Here is a 19,480-nt window from a genome sequence, read left to right on the forward strand (position 1 = left end):
GAACATTCTGACCTGCAACTGCTGTTTTCATTCTTTTCTGTCTGCAGGGGCTGGTATTTTTTGCATAATGTTGTCTGTGACTTCTAATTGAGACATCCTTTACAGCTCCAGTGTTTACATTTTGTTTCTGTTTAGTGTGTATTGTGTATTGAATCATGGCCATGTACTGCAGGACTGTCTCTAAGCCAAGCTATTCAGTTGAAGATTTAGAAAAGTCAACAACTTATGGAAGGAATGACAAAACTGATGCAATTCCAAGTGTTACATGACAGTGTCTCACTCACTGCACCCCAAGCAGCGCCACCACAAGCACTGTCTGTCTGTGCACCACAGTTCCAGGTATTCAGTGCACAGCAGGAAGACTGGTTTGAATATTGTGCTCAGCTTGATACCAACTTCATTGCACATCATATTCAAGGTATGGACAGAAAATGACATTTCTGGCAATGGTAGGTGTTGCAGTATACAGGCTGGGATGTAAACTTTTTCCAACACCCACCTAGAAAGTGTAGACAATGATAACTTGATTTTGATGTTAACCAAGTACTTTAATGATGAAGTGAACATGGCTGCTGCTCCTTACAAGTTTTTCAGATTATGTAGATAACCTCATCAAACTTACAGCCAGTGTGTAGCTGATTTACAAGGCCTGATTATGCATTGCAAGTTTAATTGTGAATATGGTAAATATTACAGTTATGACATGATTTGAGATTCTGTCACCCAGAATGTGTCTGTCCCTACACTCAGTGAAAAAATACTGAAGTATTTGGACACAAGTTTGAAGCAAGTGTTAGAATTAAATGCTTTGTAGGACTCTTATGATAATACTGTGTTAGTTTTTGACTCTCCTCACATTTCTGGCCTGGGCAAAACAACTGATTTGAAAGCTCATTTACAATGAGGGAAAATGGGTAACCTCAATTTTATTGGGCATGGTCTGTCTCTCAGACAATCAGTGATCAAATGACACAACAACTGTTGACCTGGCAGGACAAAGGTGTAGTCACTACAGTAGCAGCTAGTCAGCGAGCATCTACTCCAATAATCATACAAAACTATGTAGCAAATTAAGATTGTATGTTGATTTTAAGTCAATGGTGAACCTTGAAAACAGTGACTGACTCATTTTACTTTGTCAGACATGTGCAGAGCACCAGGCTGCTTCTCCACCTCCAATTTCTTTGATTGGTCCAAGCCCAGTGCCCCTTGGCGATGACTATACGTTGATTTTGTGGGCTGATTGTTTTGAACACTTAAGGCAAATTTCCATTTGTGAAACCAAAGCAACAGACCACAATGGCAAAAAACTCTCACATCTGATAATCTCAGATTATGGACCACAGTTTACATTGGCAGACTTAAAGCACTTTTGAATTCCAACAACATTCAACATGTGACACGTTGTGAAGCAGAACACTTTGTGAGAACATTTAAGCAACAAATGTAAAATTTATGTACCTCCCACACATGGGAGCAAGCCCTGGTGATTTTCCTATCCTCATATGATTCCCAGCCACACAGTGGCAAGTTACCTGCAGAGCTACTGCACAGACACTGATACAAAGTAATGCTGCATCCACCACATGAGTTGGTCCTTCCTCTGCAACATACTAAATTTAAGTTCAATGATCATGTATTTTTCAGAGTCTTTGGCCAAAACAGATACTGGGAATGGGGCGTCATCATTCAAGTCTTTGGCTGATTTGACTGGGTTCGACTGGGCTGCACATGTGGCATCAGAATCAGTTCCACTCCTGTCAGCTGTGTGGTCCTCCCACAGATTTCTTGGTTTCAGATGTGGAATCCTACAGGATTTTGCAGCCCTAGCTGCTCTCGCTTCTATCATGTCGTGTGCTACTGGACGGAGAGCCCATGGATGTGAATATGGTGGTGCCAACTCTGCTCTCACCACAGAGTCAGCAGCCCCAGCCACAGAGGTCTGGTCCTCTACATACCGCCACTTTGCTGTATGGCTCCGAGGACCCACCAGTCACTGTTGCATCATCGCCAGTTCCAAAAGTTGCTCCATCCCTGGAATCAAATTTATCTCGGCTGGTGTTCCCAATCACATTCACAAGGGGGGGGGGGGGGGGGGGAGATGAGGTCAGTAACTTGCCATCAGCCACTGTTCCAGCTCCTGCCTCCTCAGTGACACCTGCTTCCAACTCTCAATCCCCCCCCCCTTCCCCCGACTGCCTCCCACCCGTTCCTGTTGTTACCAGCAATGTTAGTACATGACAACAGTGAAGAGATTTCTGGGGGAGGAATATAGGGTTGTTCACCACAGAAATGACACCAGGTGTGTCTATTTGTAATTCACAGGTGGGCACCAGAAATTCCTAGTACCCTATCCAGAGGCAGCCATAGAGCAACCGATGGCCACCAACCAAAGGCCACATGCCCTCTCTCAGCCAGTGCTGGTAGTGCTGCTGTGGGAGTGTATAAGATGCCGCCACAAGCTATCATCAGCCCACTTCAGTACTGTGATATACACCTGGGAGTACTCAGTCTCTTTCTTAGTGATTACATTATTACACACTTGAGTAAGGACTTGGACATTCTTGCTATTGTATTGAATCTGAATACACTAGTGTTCTTCAACCGACTGATTTAAGTAAATGATTTTTACCTAACTATTGTTGTCTCTCTCATTCTGTGCTTTCTGCCTTTAGAACCCAACCATCACAACATGATACAATAATTTTGGCAAGGAGAAGGAAGTAGCTATCATTTCAACATTGTAATGAGAAATCCACAAAGAGATAAACAAATGAACAGGAAACTCAGTGGCTATTCATATTGATTTGTGAAAATGTTGAAAATGTTGTAAAATGTCAGCAACTGTACAATCAATACATTGTTGATACATATGCAAAAATAAAAACTGAATTTTTTTTCTATTTTCAATTAAATAAAACCAAGGTATGTTCCACTCACTGATGGCCACGTTTACAGGAAATCCATGGGTCATGCATGAATACACACAAGATGCAATGGCACATGTTCATGCATATGGCCACCCCAATTGTAAGATAAAATAAAGTAACTTTTGCTAACTGGACAGTCATCAGCTCATTGTGATATTTATCCAAGTGTGTTCAAATAAAAACTGAAATCTTTAATGGATTTCATTGTAAAGCATCATGTTTTTGGTGAGACATGCCGTTGGATGTATTCCAGTGAGTGATAAAAGAGGAAGTTGCCATATGCGCACATTTTGAGTTAGTTGATTGAAAAAGACACATCACATCAAATTAATTAAGTCATCGCAGCAGAAATACCAGATGTCAGTATTTATTCAGACTTATTTGAAGTCATCACCAAATGAATCATAGCCCATGTGACTTACTCAACAATAATTCATCATAAATGGCTGATGGAAAACACACAAAATGCTACCCAAGGCACAATTGCTGAGAATATCATTAGAAATGATGGGTATCCACTGTATTATCAATGATCAACTGAAGACAACAGCAAAGCCATCACTTCTGAAGCATGACACATTGATGTTGAAGTTGATAATAATTGGGTTGTACTGTAATCACCATTATCCTTGTAAATGTATGAAGCACACATGAATGCTGAGCAATTTGGAGGAACTGATCAAGTGCATTTGAAAACATACCAGTAAAGACAGTGGTAAGGCAGTTTTTGGAGTGGGAAATGTAGCAGTATCTGTCTATGAAATTTACCAATATCACCTGGGATGCTACATTAGTAGCAATGAAGCAGTATGTTGCATTTTATCATTTGAAATCTATGAACAACAGCTAATAGTTTGTCATTTGGCAGTAGACCTTGAAAATGGGAAGTGTGCGTACTTTACAACATAAAACATACATGCAAAAGCATTGTCACCACTGCCAACAACATTAACTGCATTGTTCTCACAGTGATGGGATAATATGTTTGCTAAGATGTTATGTTACCCTGAAGTGCCAACATATTACACACGGAATGCTTCACTGAACAAGTTTCATCATTGCAAACAATGTATAGCAGGACATTCCAATTTATATATGACTGACCTGTGTGCATTTCTAGAATGAAATTTTCACTCTACAATGGAGTGTGCACTGACATGAAACTTCCTGGCAGATTAAAACTGTGTGATGGACCAAGACTTGAACTAGGGACCTTTGCCTTTCACAGGCAAGTGCTCTACCAACTGAGCTACCCAAGCACAACTCACGCCCCATCCCCACAGCTTTAATTCCACCAGAACCTCATCTCCTACCTTCCAAACTTCACAGAAGCTCTCCTGCGAACCTTGCAGAACTAGCACTCCTGGAAGAAAGGATACTGTGGAGACATGGCTTAGCCACAGCCTGGGGGATGTTTCTAGAATGAAATTTTCACTGTACAGTGCAGTGTGCGCTGATATGAAACTTCCTGGCAGATTAAAACTGTGTGCCGGACTGAGACTCGAACCTGGGACCTTTGCCTTTTGCTGGCAAGTGCTCTACCAACTGAGCTACCCGAGCATGACTCACGCCCCGTCCTCACAGTTTTAATTCCGCCAATACCTTGTCTGTAGAGTGTAGAGTGAAAATTTCATTCTAGAAACATCCCCCAGGCTGTGGCCAAGTCATGTCTCTGCAATATCCTTTCTTCCAGCAGTGCTAGTTCTGCAAGGTTCACAGTAGAGCTTCTGTGTAGTTTGGAAGGTAGGAGATGAGGTACTGGCAGAATTAAAGCTGTGAGGACGGGGCGTGAGTTGTGTTTAGGTAGCTCAGATGGTAGAGCACTTGCCCATGAAAGGCAAAGGTCCTGAGTTCGAGTCTAGGTCTGGCACACAGTTTTAATCTGCCAGGAAGTTTCATATCAGTGCACACTCTGCTGCAGAGTGAAAATTTCATTCTAGAAACATCCCCCATGCTGTGGCAAAGCCATATCTCCGCAATATCCTTTCTTTTAGGAGTGCTAGTTCTGTAAGGTTCGCAGGAGAGCTCCTGTGAAGTTTGAAAGGTAGGAGACGAGGTACTGGGGGAAGTAAAGCTGTGAGGACGGGGCGTTAGTCATGCTTGGGTAGCTCAGTTGGTAGAGCACTTGTCCGCGAAAGGCAAAGGTCCCGAGTTCGAGTCTCGGTCTGGCACACAGTTTTAATCTGCCAGGAAGTTTGCATCTGTACATTATTCGCACAAATAATGCAGAATGATTGTATTGTGATTACTGTTAATCAATGTATGTGAACTGACATCCTTCTAAGAATTGAGAACAGTAAAATATGTTGTACTTGTTGTGAAGCTTGCCAAGAATTAAGTCTGACTGATAATGATGCATCATTGGGACACTTAACTTGCTGATGCATTGAATACTATTCAACCAAAATAGATGCACACCTTATTTGCAGTCATATTGACAGCATGCTTCCCATCCAATCCAAAAGATGAATGGGAAAGATGAAATGAGTGAAGATGTCCTACTTCATCAATGTGCTACGAACCATAATTTGGATATCTGATTCACACCAAATGTGTTTCACCAAATGTGTATAATGATCAGTTTTGATTGAATTAATATGTTTGGCAATTGCTAACAAAGCACTGGAGCTGTTGGGAATGACTGTGCTGGACTGATTTGCAAAAGATCGTTTCAATCATTATTTACAACAAGAAATACATTTTGATGTTTATGAAGTGGGTACAATTGTTTACACAAATCTTCTGAAATTGGTTACACAAAAATGCATATCTTATGACAGAATTATGCATGCAGTTACAAGGCAAAGCAACATATTGTATTTCCAAGATACACCCAGAGGCATAAGCAAAACTTCTATCATTTAACTTATTTTGGCAAATACACAGTAACAAAGAAAATATTGCACTAGCAATCGCATCACCCAGAACTGCGTCAGTGTTTCTGGTTGGTGGCCAAACAGCACATTCAGCACTGAAATTGCCAATGAATATGCAAATCACTGAAATATCAAAATGCAATATCAACAAAAATTCTCGGATCGGCAAAGTGCTCATATCATGTCAACTCATTGTATGGAACAAAAGTACTATGGTGCACAAGAAACCATTTGATGTGCTTCATCGTACATTCCTCGGATTTTAATATTTGAAAGGAAGTAAATAGCTCTTTCGTGGCAAACTCATTTTATTGTTTGGTGATTTTCAACAAACTGTACCAGGTTGTGGAGGTATGTGGCATTATATGTCTACCCACAAGTCATGTAATTCACATAAATAATGGGCTACTGATTTCTGTATGCGGTGATGGCACCCGATGGTGACTCAGATGGGCTTTTTAGGGTTTACACCAGGCAAATTTGGTCATTGGCACATTAATGTGAGTTCACTATGATGCTCCTCAAATCACTGTAGCACGGTTCTGGCTCCAAGACATGGGAAATTATACTGCTGAAATATGACATTGCATTCGGGAAAGACATCAAGCATGAAGGAAAGCAGGTGGTTTGCAGTTGTCTGTATGTCTCCAATTATTACCACAGGTTCCATGCAAGCCCAGGAGAATGTCTCCCGTAGCATAATACTGCTTCCGCCAGCCTGTGTCTGTGGCGTGCTGCACATTTTGAGCAGCTGTTCACCTCGATGATGGCATTTGTGGAGATGACCATCGACCAAGTGTAGCAAAAATGTGATTCACCTCAACAGCTAACACATTTGCACTGATCTACAGTCAGATCCCAATGGTGCCATGCCCACTGCAATTCTAATTGATGATGTCATTGGCTCAGCATATATACACTTAGGGGTGGTCTGCTGGAGAGCTCGCTGTTCGACAATGTACGATGAATGGTGTCCTCTGAAACACTTGTGTGTGCACCAGCATTGTGTCCTTTCACCAAAGATGCCACAGATCAACATCTATCCTACTTTACAGAGCAGACAAACTTCTGAACCTCACGTCCTGTGATGGACGTCCAACCATTTAGCACGTAGTGGTAGTTTCACTGTCCTTCTACTTCTTTCCGTAGGTGCTCACTCATTCACATAAACTAAACTCTGCCTGGACAGGTCATGAAGTCCAAATGTTACTGACCGGCCACCACGTCATCCTCAGCCTACAGGCATCATTGGATGCTGATATGGTGGGGCATGTGGTCAGCACAGCACTCTTCCAGCCGTATGTCAGTTTACAAGACTGGAGCTGCTACTTCTCAATCAAGTAGCTCCTCAGTTTGTCTCAAAAGGGCTGAGTGCACCCTGCTTACCAACAGCACTTGGCAGACCAGATGGTCACCCATCCAAGTGCTAGCCCAGCCCAGCAGTGCTTAACTTCAGGGATCTGACAGGAACTGATGTTACCACTGCAGCAAGACCATTGGCTTTGTTTGTTCACATGCTGTGCATAATAATAATAATAATAATAATAATAATAATAATGATAATAGTAATAATCTTCCTCTTGTCAAAGTTGCTTGTCTCAATGGATTTCCCATTTGCAGCACTTATCTTTGCTATCCCTGTCTGTGTCTGCTCCACTTATATACTTTTGTTACCAAGAAACATGCTCATAATGCTACAAGGTGGTAACCAATGTCATGGAGGGCACTGGTACCCTTCTCAGTACCCATTCATAGGGGTGGGAAGATGGTGATAGTGGAGCCAGTAAAAAAGTCTGAAACTAGCATAATATCCAAAGGCTTTCAGAGTCATCAGCTAATTGGTAATAGACCTGATAACATCTCACTTGTATTGGAGGGATAAAGGAGACACAAAAATAATGAGAAATCCTGGATATGTGGCTAACCTTTAATACATGTGAAAATATAAGTAGTAATCAACTTTGACATTACTTCACTGCCTTAAATGTTTTTGTTTTCCAGGAAACCTTACTTGTTGCCCACTGAGTATAAATATACATTGATATAATGCTGAAACAAATAGAATAACCTAAAGACAGCCAAATAATAACATCATTATCAACCCTCTTAAACTCTCATTGGTGCCCTTTGAGATGCAATGATATTCACTGTACTTAAGTGTTCATGTTAAGTGCAGTGTTAAATCATGGTTTAACAAAGCATTCTGCATAGCAATAAATGATTTATGCAGCAATTTGCATCACAGCTGTAAGTTTGCACAGTATTCTGTTCACTGGTTGTTTCACTGCAAAGCAGTTTACAAAGTCATTTCTAGCTATATATCATTACTATAATATCTATATTGTTAAATATAGCAGTTATGCTAATCCATGCTTGGCAGTGTGTCACAAAATGTTGGATACTGTACTGTGCCTATTGATATGTCACATTTATAGTGTTTGTTGTTGCTTCTGTAAGTAAGTTAATGCACGAAAACAATTCTTTCATTACATTGCATGTAAAAAGGGGTTAATTAGTGAACTATATGTGATTAAAGACAGGAAAGATGTAGAAACAGAAGCTAAGGAGTCAATGGTTAATGTACATATGGTGGCAAGCATGAAACAATCAAATGCTCTAACTTCACACATGAGAGATATGCAAGTAGTGTCTACAGTGCATCTTTTGAATATTTCAGTAGCCACAAATGAAAAGAGTATGCCAGTGCTGAGAGAGAATATGAGAATGCCTACTAGTTTTATGCAGTAAAATTGGATGTGCACCCGGTAATGAATAAATTTGATAATGTAAAAAGTGACTGCTGAGAAATTTTCTCCACTAATATGTTACACAGTGACATGGTGCTAAAATAATTAATTAGAGCAAAGTAATCAGTCATCCAAATGAAATAAAATCATTGCCCCATGACAGTAACTGTTTTATTTATTTAAGTATGAATCTGAATTCACAAACACAACACTCCCTTTACATTAATGTACTTAAAGCAAAAATATGGATTTTATTTAGTTAATTGATATACTAGCTTACCTGATGCCTGAAGAGCACTCCTTCTTTTGTTAGTGCTCGTACAAGCAACATACTCTGTTGGTAATGCACAGTGTGATCTGCTGTTCCATGAATTAACAAGAACATTTTGTCTTGAAGATTTCCTGCTCTTTTTGTTACATCTGCTTTTTCATATCCTAGGTAGTTGTCCTCTCCCTCTGGCAAGCCCATGTATCGCTCTGAGTATGCAGAATCTGTGGATGATACAGGGCTCATGACGCTTGTACATTCTCTCAACAACAAAATCTCATCTCCTTTTGATGGTGTGTCTAATAGAGAACTACAGATTTGTTCCCTTATAATAAGCCCTATCTTATCTGAAATATGTAATGGAGCATTAACTCAAGGTATTTTTCCAGTGAGGCTGAAATATGCCATTGTTAAACTCCCCTTTAAGAAAGTTGATAAGGAAAATATCAGTACCTACCAACCGGTTATAGGTGACATCATTTTACAAAATTTTTGAGAAGGTGAAATATTCTTAGCAACAGTGATATCCAACACAAATCATAGTTTGGGTTTCAGAAGTGGTGTTCTACTGAGAACACATTCACCACTCACCAAATTTGACATATGTTAAATAATACAATACTGCTGGTTAGTATTTTCTGCGACCTATCTAAAGCATTTGACTGTGTAAATCACAGTATTCTCTGAGATAAATTGAAGTTTTATGGGACTGATGATATAGCCAACCAATGGACAGTGTCATATCTAAGCAAAAGAATGCAGGTAGTTGTATGTAGTAATTTATCCAATATAGTCTGGGGGTGTAATTCTGACTGGGGATAAATCACTTATCAGTTCCCCATTCTTAGGTCCACCTATGTTCCTCATATACTTAAATGATCTTCCATTTAATACTCAACAAGCAGAATTAGTTGTTTTTGCAGATGGGTAGTGTTACAGTCATTCAAAGCATACACACAAAAATAAAAGACCCAGTAAACAATGTTCTTAAAAGTATCATTGAGTGGTGTTCTGTGAATGCTTTCACCCCCCATTTTAAAAAGACACAGTATATTCAATTCTGCACATCTAGGAGTGTTACACCTGTCAAAAGCTTAACACATGGTGAGGAAATAATAAATAGGGTGGAAACTTCAAAATTCTGAGGTGTCCATATTGATGAGAATTAAACTGGGAAAAGCACAACTTAGAATCATTGCAGATCTCGTACAGAAATAAATCAGTAAGTTAACAATTTTGCATAATTTCATTCAATGTCATATGAAATAATGTTCTGAGGCAACTCATTTTTAAGAAAGAAAGTCTTCATTGCCCAAAAATGTTCTGTAAGAGTAATATGTGGTGCTCATCCACGATCATCTTGTAGACATCTATTTAAGGAATTGAGCACTCTCTTATTACTGTATCATTGGACTATACTTATTCCTTCATGAACTTTGTTGAAAATAATCCACAATAGTTCAAATGGAACAATGATGTACATAATTACAATATCGGAAGGAAAAATTAACGTTATCTTTAGCACAAAAAGGGGCGCACGATGCTGCAACAAAAATTTCTGATCACTTACCCAGTGATATAAAATGTCCGACAAGCAGTAAAGTAAAATTTGAAAACAAACTGAAAAAGTTTGTCCTTGACAACTCCTTCTGTTCCACAGAAGAATTTCTAATGTTGTATTGTGTAAAAAGTGGTGGGTAGGAATCACTAAAGCCTAAAAATGTTTAGCAAGCACCCTTCTTTACAAATTAATTTGCGATGTGAATGTATAAAGACTTGTTCAGCATCATTACAATTTAGTAACATGAAACTAACTAACTGATTAAAGTGAAATAGATTACAAAATCATGTGAAGTATGCAGTTAACTCACTCTCTCTCTCTCTCTCTCTCTCTCTCTCTGTGTGTGTGTGTGTGTGTGTGTGTGTGTGTGTGTGTGTAAGGTGGGGGTGTGAGGATTATTTGCTTTGCAGATTATCCAGGCACAATTCATCGGTTTTGAGAAAATAAAAAGGTTCCTGATTCCTCTCATATTCTATTATAAATAGAACAAATATATCTGTTTACAATACTCTATTAGGCAAGGGACTAATGTTTTACTACTGGAAGAGACTGCAGGCCACAATCTTACTGTCAGACATTCCTGAAATGTCTGATGATTACTTAATAATCGAAACAGGTATGCTGCATATAGATGAATATAGCTTGGCATCCAATTACTGGAGGTCAGATATGGAGAAAAGTGGATTTACTGCTTGCCTTAGGAAGGGATGCAGATACAAGATTTACTAGATTTTGCAATTGCTACACTAGTAGAAATTCATGGAGAGCAAATAGTAATAGTTGCAATATAGAGGACTCCAGATAGTAATTTTAAGTTATTCATGAAATGAGTTGTTTATTAAACATTTTAACTTCTAGATGGAATGAAGTATTACTAAGTGGAAATTTTATCTTCTAAAAATAATACTGTATCATTACATCAAATGCTACTAATTCTTGGATTAAAATTGCACCAGAATATCATACAAAACTAAGAAAATACTTTTCGGAACACCAGTGGGCAATGCTAATGATTGGGTTTAATTGCATTACAAATTATATTGTGAAATTCAAAGCAAAGCTGTTATAACATCAAAATGAACGTATTTTTCAGGAAAAAGAGAGGTCCTCTAACAATACATTCATAATTGCTTGAAATGAGAGAGAAAAATCACTTCGGAAATTTCTTTAAAGGTAAATAATTAACTAGAAAATCACCCCCAAATTACATTTCAAAATAAATTTGATAAAATTCAGCTGTATGCTAAGTAACTAATTTAGAGATATGATTCAGTTGTAGTACAACTGAAGCAGATCTCTTTAAATCAATTAAGATGCCTCTCAGTTGTGGATGTCCTATATACAAAATCTTGTGTATGCTAGGTCTCAAAAATAAGTTTAAATGTTGTCAGATATCTGCAAAATAAATGTTTCAGTGATTACCATGAAATCAGTAATAAAATAATCAAATATTGTGAGTCTGAGCTGTGTACTAATTTATTTATCCTGGTAACCTCTTTGTAGTGGCACTTTCGGAGACTTACATAATATGCTGTTGTTATATCACATCGCAAAATATTTGAGAAGCTCTTGTAAAACAGAATTTTTAAACACTTGGCACAATATAAAATTCTTTGCAGGAAAAAGTTTGGATTTTAAGAAGGAATGTCAACATAACATGTTGTACAGGAAGCTGTTGATTACCAAGAGTGTGGATTTCTGGTTTGTGGGTTATTCATTCATAGGAATGAATATTTTAATTTAGGACACATTATTATACATGAAACTCATGTTTGACTGCTGGGAGATGATGCAAGCCATCATCTCAATATCAATACTCCCTGAAATATTTTTATGTTTTTTCGCTTCCCATTTTAGGGTAAATATGGGGCTTCTAACATTGTGACATGTCCATGACCAATAACCTGTCTATACTTTTGGGTACCGCTTCCCCTAGGAGCTAAAGGTTAATAGTTTCCAACTCAATTAAAGTGGGGAAAAAAGTTTTTGTCAGAGATGGTTCCTTTCAGAAAACTTGGTCTGTGTTAATAAAAGAATAAAAGCACGTGGTTAAACTTAGCCAGAATGAATGCACTGCTTTTCATAATTTTCTAGCCACTGACAGATCTCAATAACAGCTGTGCTCCTAAAATGGATTATTGGCAATGAGTGTTCATCTGTAATACATTTATTGTTGTTAGTGAAGTTATGGACAGTTTACATGTGCTAGAAAGTTGACAGATAATTGCAAATTGTTCTTATGAACAAAAAGAAACTAGGAGTTATAGATATGACAGAAAAGGATGAATCTCAAGTAAAACTTCCTCAAGATTATAGGATAGACATACAGATAGTGAGAGACATATAGAAAAATAAAGGAATGCTGTTAAATTTTGCAACCAAAGTTGACAACCAAACCAGACTGCCACAGGTGTTGCCAACACAACTTGCAGCATTTAGATTCACCGTGCAACTATGGTACAACTATTGCTAGGTCGCAGCAGTAATGTAATGACAAGACAGTCAGTGCGAAGTGTTCTGGACAGAGCCAATACATGATGAAGAGGCCCAACCACTACCTTTTGTTGTGCCACTTATATTTCAGTCTCATCTTTTTGCATGCATACCCAGTGTACGTACTGTATTTGGCAACAACACCAATTGTTAACCTATTAAGTTAAAACAGCGAGTCTTGAAGAATACGCTTGGTCATAATAATGGAAAAGTCACCCATTTCTGGCTAGTGAACTCTTACTGGCTGGTGACTTGTTAAGTCATCCAGAAGCCAGTGCAGCCTCCACACCATACTAACACACGTAAAATGAGTTTGTCTACTGGATGTGTGGAGAGAGGCAGTGGTCCTTCAGTGATGGGAGTGCAGGTAGGGGTGAACGCATTTTGTGAAGTGCCAAAAATATACTTTTAATTCAGATGATGTGCTATGACAGAGGTCACACAGAAATAGAACAAGGGTTTTACGGTAGTACATTTTAAAGATTTTTGTGTTCAAATCTGACATGGTACAGTTGCAACAACTACATACACTGCTCATGTATATACTTTGCACCATACACATCACAAAATATAGATTGTAAAAGTTGGTAGCAGTGATAGAGGTGCATGAAATGAAACTGTAGCACCTGAGCTGTTGTTCAAATTTATGTTTTGCACAGCGTACAGAAATTCACTGAGCTGATTTCTAATAAGCTTGTAAAGTCATTTGGGAAAGTAAACTCATTTTTTGTCTTCTCTGTTTCTCTCATCAAGTCTAAAATGACACTTTAACGGTGGTGAGAAAATGAAGAGTAGCTCATTAGAAAAGCATTAAACAATAACAAGAATGGTGACAAAGTATGTCATTAAGCAGATGTCCACATTTACACTTATGGTTTAAACACCTAGGTGCAGTGATGTTTTTGGTTTAATTCAACAGGGTCATCAATTTTTGCTTTTTTCTGGGTGAGCCCAAAGGATAATCTCATATTTTGAGTGTATAATTTGTGGACACAGCATGTTGGAAAATGGCTCAATTACCTTGTACCCAGATACAAATTTCAATTTTTTGATGAGTTTTTAGTTTCTGTTACACATCTGTGATTTTTCAAGCACTTGATGAAGTTCATTACCACAAATTATTGTACAAAAAATGTATTGTACATTTAATTTCTTTCATTTAGACAGATTTTGTGTAACTTATCAGAGAGGAATGCAATTTTTAATCATATATGTCAATTACATGTATTTTTGCTCATATTTTGGGCACTTTAACATTTTCCTCAATTCAGAATTTTCCTCAGTTTTACTTTTTTTTTAATCTGTACCACACGAAAATGTAAAATAGGGGTTTCACTGTATTTGTTTGTTTTGTAAGACTGAATGATTTATGTGAGGCATCTCTCTCTTTGAACAGCAGTTGTATGCGCAGACTGCCTACTACACCCATGTTAGAACTGAAGAGTATACAGGGTGATTTTTTCCACCATGTACAAACTCTTGGGACTGATCAATGAGAGGATATGGAACAAAAAAGGTGTAATGAACTTATGTCCAGAAATGCATGTTTCCCATGCTTGAGACCATTTATTCAATCATACACTGTTAAAGAGACTGCAGCCTAATATGCGCTGTACCATGCAGCCACAGTTGTGTTTGTATTGAAAATGGTTTCTATGTGCCTCAACACACATGTCTAGATGCCATAGCATGTTGTATGTCACACATTCACATCAGCTAGGCTGCATCTGAACAGTGTCAAAGGAAACATGAATATGCTGCTCCAGTGTCCACACATCTAGAATGGGCTCTGCATACATGATACTTTTGGGATGGCCCCATAACCAGAAATTGCATGGATTGAGATCCAGTGAATGAGGAGGCCGTCCAACTGGACCCCCATCATCCGATCCATCAACCAGGGAAGACACGGTTGAGATGTATCTGGATGTTAACCAGAGAGTGGATTGGAGCACCATCATGTAGCAGCCACATAACCCTTTGAATCAGCAATGGCACTTGTTTTAGCACGGGAGGCAAACTCACCCTCAAGAAACACCTATAATTCCAGCCTGTTTGGTATGTGGAAGGAAGACTGGTTTCAAAATACGGTCACCACTTATCCTGACCCACACATACCAGCTGCACTGATGCTGATGATTTGCTGCCACCATACCATGTGGGCTATGCATACTACCCCACAGATGCCTTATGAAAGCTGAAGATATCACTCCGTGTAAAGGGGTGGCCTTGTCTGTTAATTAGATGGATGACACGAATCTTGGAATCATGGTTACCTGGGAAGAAACCAGTGACAAAACTGCTCCTGATGTGGAAAGTCTGTCACTAATAATCCCTGTAAACACTGTAAGTGATATGGGTAGTAACAATTGTCATGGAGAATGTTCCACACGGTTGTCTGGCTTATCCTGTACTGGTGGACCAGCTCCCTGGTACTGACATGGTGATCACCTTTTACAGTGTTTATCACATCTCCAAGTCTGCTGTCCGAACATTTCATTTCGGGTGCATCCTTCATGATTTCCTGCTTTCTGGAATGACCCTGTCTCAGACAAAAAAATACTTTTGCAAACATTGAATGCTGTGGTTGTTGTCAGTAGGGATAGGTCTCATGATACAACATTGCTGCCCCCCCCCCTCCCCCCAGTCCATTGACACTTGCTTTTTGTTAAGCAAATACCATGTCGGCAAGCCCACTATTCAAATATGGAACCATCAAGTACAATACTGTATCACATCCACTACAATGTGAGTCAGCAAGAGAAGTAAATTGGACACAACATTGCCAATTATTATGGCAGGAGAGGGCACTAGGTCATGATTCATGAGGAACAATACATACTGTAACTGTGGCTGCATGGTAGAGTGCATATTAAACTGCAGTCTCTGTAACAATGTATGATTGAATAAATAGTCTCCAGTATGGAAACCATGAATTTCTGGACATAATTTCATTAGACCTTTTTTGTTCCACATCCTCTCATCGATCAATCCCTAGAATTTGTACATAGTGGAAAAAATCACCCTGAATAGGCCAGAGTGCAAGGCTCTACTGGCCAGTTGTGTGTTATCTGTCATATTTACTTTGTCTGTCATGTATTTAAGCGTTTTTGTGTAATAAAGTTACAGTGTTCTTGGGTTAGAACATATTGGTGATGAGTACTGTATTCAACACCATGTATTCCACTTCAGTCATTGGTCATTTAAGTTTAATTTCTATGGAGGCAGTGCTTAAATCTTTTCTTGACCAACAGCAGGTGCTGACACTTTGTGTTTCCTGTTTAACAATTACGTCGGCACAATGTGGAGCCCTGCCAACAATATATCCTCAGCCGTTCTGAGCCTTCAATGATGCAACAGAAGACTGGACGTTTACAAAAAATGCCTGCGACAACATTTCCAGACATTTGGGGCAACAGATGTAAACTTGTGCAACACTATTGTTTTGTTGTGGATCTCATCTCATGCATATCAGTTGTTGTGTCAGTTCACCCCCTTACAAGAACCTTCAAGTCTTTCTTCTGATCAGATGTGTGTTACTTTCTATGTATCACTGTAAACATACATTTTTGCTGCTTGTGTGGAGTTTTACCATTGCCAAAAATGGCCTCAACAGTCATACAGGGGATTGGCAGCAGAACTACATGGACTCAGTCATCATTGCAATTTTGTGACAAATGTTTCTAAGGAATCCTATGCAAATCAAATGGTTCAAAACTGTATGTCTTGCTCCTGATAGGAAAGTTCAAGAGTGAGCTCTAAAGGGTGAAAATCCTATATTTTCAGAAGAGTTAAACATGAGTCATTTAGAGTTTCATAAGCTGCAGATAGTCATATAGAAGCATGGTCCAAAGTTTCAGAAATCACTTCCTCTCACCCCTCCCAGCCTTCAGTCAGTTCACAAGGGAATGGAGAAGCTATTGTGGTAGTCCAACACATGTCTCAGCATCATACAGGTAATTGTTGTTTGTGACAACATCAGTCTACATCACAACAGCAACAGCCTCTTGCTCTGCTGCCTTCATGCCCATGCTGTTTCATTTAACACAAAAAGACCACATGCCCCAAGTGCTGGGCAACATATATAAGGTGACATAAAAAAGGACACATTGCTTCTGTATGTAACTCTCTTCCAAACCTGAGTGAGGATGAAACAAACATGGATGTGAACAATGTGTCAGCAGTGATGGTGTTTCCAAGCAAGTTATACACTGAACTATCTCTGGCTCCATAGTCATGGGGGTTGTTGAGTTATAACAAACAACAGATTCCCATTCTTGGACAGTTTTCTGCACCTGTAACTTACACAGCCATGGTTCAGTTGTCAACATTCCTAGTTGCTGACAACGCTTATGCTGAAAATGCTGTGTTCTGCCCACTCGTCTAATACAGGGTGCCTAGGAAACCTGCTTTCCCAGATTGCTAGGCAGCAATTCAAGCAAATTGTATTAACAAAGTTTATTACAGTAAGGTAAATTGAGATTATTTAACTTTGCTTATTCACAAAGGTGCATCAGAAGCAAATGGTGGCATGCTAATAATCAATGTTCTTTAGTATATACAATTACAATGCAAGCAAAACAATACAGTTCTTAAGTCACTGCTGTAGCGTTAAGAGGATGGCAAGTCTTCAACTCAGGCCACAGCTAGGCAGCATGACACTTATATTCTCTCTGTGTAGAGGCTGTCTCAGTGTTGTCTTAGAGAGGGGTCTGTCAGTGTACTATTGGATGATGCCATCTCACAGCCCTCTCTGCTCTTTTGTTCTTGATCGTCATGCCGATGCTTGTCATTACGTCAGAACAGAAAATCTGTTTGGTTTGGATGCTTCTAAACTTTTCAGATTCTCCATCGATGATGAAGTGCATTTGTTTTCTGATCAAGTGCCATATCAACAGTTACATTACCTCTGTGCCAAGTTTTACTCTTCATTTCCTCCAGGACTGGTTTATGCAACAGAATTTCAGGCTCATATTATGATAAAACAGTGTGCCTGCCCTCATTTTTTCTGGACTCACCCAGTACACTTAAATACAGGATCAAGTAAAAGCAGAAGTAGATCACCTTCAATCTCTTGATGTTATTCAGCCTATTTCATCCAGTGTATGGTCAACACTACTGGTGATAATAAAAAATCTGCAGGTAAATTATGCCTTTGCAGCAATTAAAGAAAATTAAGGAATGCACATTCAGTCATTGATATCTATCCTTTACGTCACTCTGTCCAGCTGCGAGCAAAATTGTCAGGGGGGCCATTATTATTCAAAGATTGACTTAGCAGGTGCATACTTACAGCTTCAGCTAGATGAGAAATCTAAATACCTTCTAGTTTTCAGTACATCATTTGGACTATATCATTACCAGTATTTGCCTGCTGGTGTGGCAAGTGTACCAGCTATTTTTCAATACTTTTTAGAGCAGCTTATTGCATCAGTTACTGTCTGTGACAACTATTTAGATGCATAGTAGTGTCTGGTACTTCTACAGAAGAGCATTTGCATAAGCCTGATGCTTTATTTTCTGTTTTATAGTCTACAGGGTTAAAGTGCAATGTGGACAAGGCACAGGTTTTCAACCTTCTATTATTTATTTGGGTTTTGAAGTGTTTCATGCTGGCATTAAACCATTATGCCACCATACTGAGGCTATTGCTGTGTTGCTACATCCCACATCCATCTAGGATTGATAGGCATTTTTAGGCAAAATTACATACTCCCGTGAATTCATACTGGATGCTTTTTTTAAAAAAAAGGAGGGAGAGAGAGAGAGAGAGAGAGAGAGAGAGAGAGAGAGAGAGAGAGAGAGAAATCGTCTCATTAGCAAAACAATGGCAAGAGACTGATATTTGTTGTTGCTTACACTGTTGCTTTCTTTGATAATGATCAACAAGAACCAAGTAATAGACTGCGTATGATAGATGATGTTCTAAACAAGAGTTTAGTGAAAATTGTACTCCGTTTGAAAATCTTTGCAGACGCCTCTTTAGTACTTTACATTCTGCACAGAAATTAGAGTCATCTTAGATTTAAAAATCTAGTCAATTGCTGCGCTTCATTTCTGACTGTATCACTATTAGGCATAAGAATAATATGAGTATAAACATGAGATGATTTGTATATTCTTCCGCGTTTGCTGTTGTCTCACTCAAGTTTCGTAGTTTATTAGGCATACAGGATTTAAATGAGATAGCAGCAAACACGAAAGAATACATGACAAAATGTTTATATTCGTATTATTCTTATGGTGAAGAGAATACTGCATGTGATTCACAATTCATAAAAGTTCCCATTAGTAACCATCTCTTTTCACAGGTAGGAAAAAATTCAGAACGTAGAGTTGGCAATATTGACAAACATCCCAAACAGTCTTGCCAGTTGGATTTTCATAGTACATTGAAATGCTGCTACATTTGTAGATGAACAATACAGAATTTGTATTTACTTCGTTAGATAATGTATGAAAATGCAGTGGGCGAAACTCGGGGCGGAGAAAAAAGCTCGTCTTCCACCTTTTTTTTTTTTAATTTATTTACTGACGCAGAGGTTTCGGCGCCAGTATTTATCTTTGTGCCTGCAAAGCATGCCTGTATAGTGCTACATATATTT

General features: G+C 38.8%; 1 protein-coding gene across 1 annotated transcript in view; it reads right to left on the reverse strand.

Moving 5' to 3' along the window:
* LOC126091972 (inactive dipeptidyl peptidase 10-like) overlaps nucleotides 1-19,480 on the reverse strand; it is a 1,178,675-nt gene that overhangs the window by 6,763 nt on the left and 1,152,432 nt on the right. Inside the window, exon 16 of the mRNA XM_049907324.1 lies at nucleotides 8,834-9,045. Coding sequence (XP_049763281.1) covers nucleotides 8,834-9,045 — 212 coding nt within the window. The remainder of the gene's footprint in view (nucleotides 1-8,833; nucleotides 9,046-19,480) is intronic.

This window comes from Schistocerca cancellata, chromosome 7 (assembly GCF_023864275.1).
Source record: "Schistocerca cancellata isolate TAMUIC-IGC-003103 chromosome 7, iqSchCanc2.1, whole genome shotgun sequence".
In the NCBI taxonomy this organism is placed as follows: domain Eukaryota; kingdom Metazoa; phylum Arthropoda; class Insecta; order Orthoptera; family Acrididae; genus Schistocerca; species Schistocerca cancellata.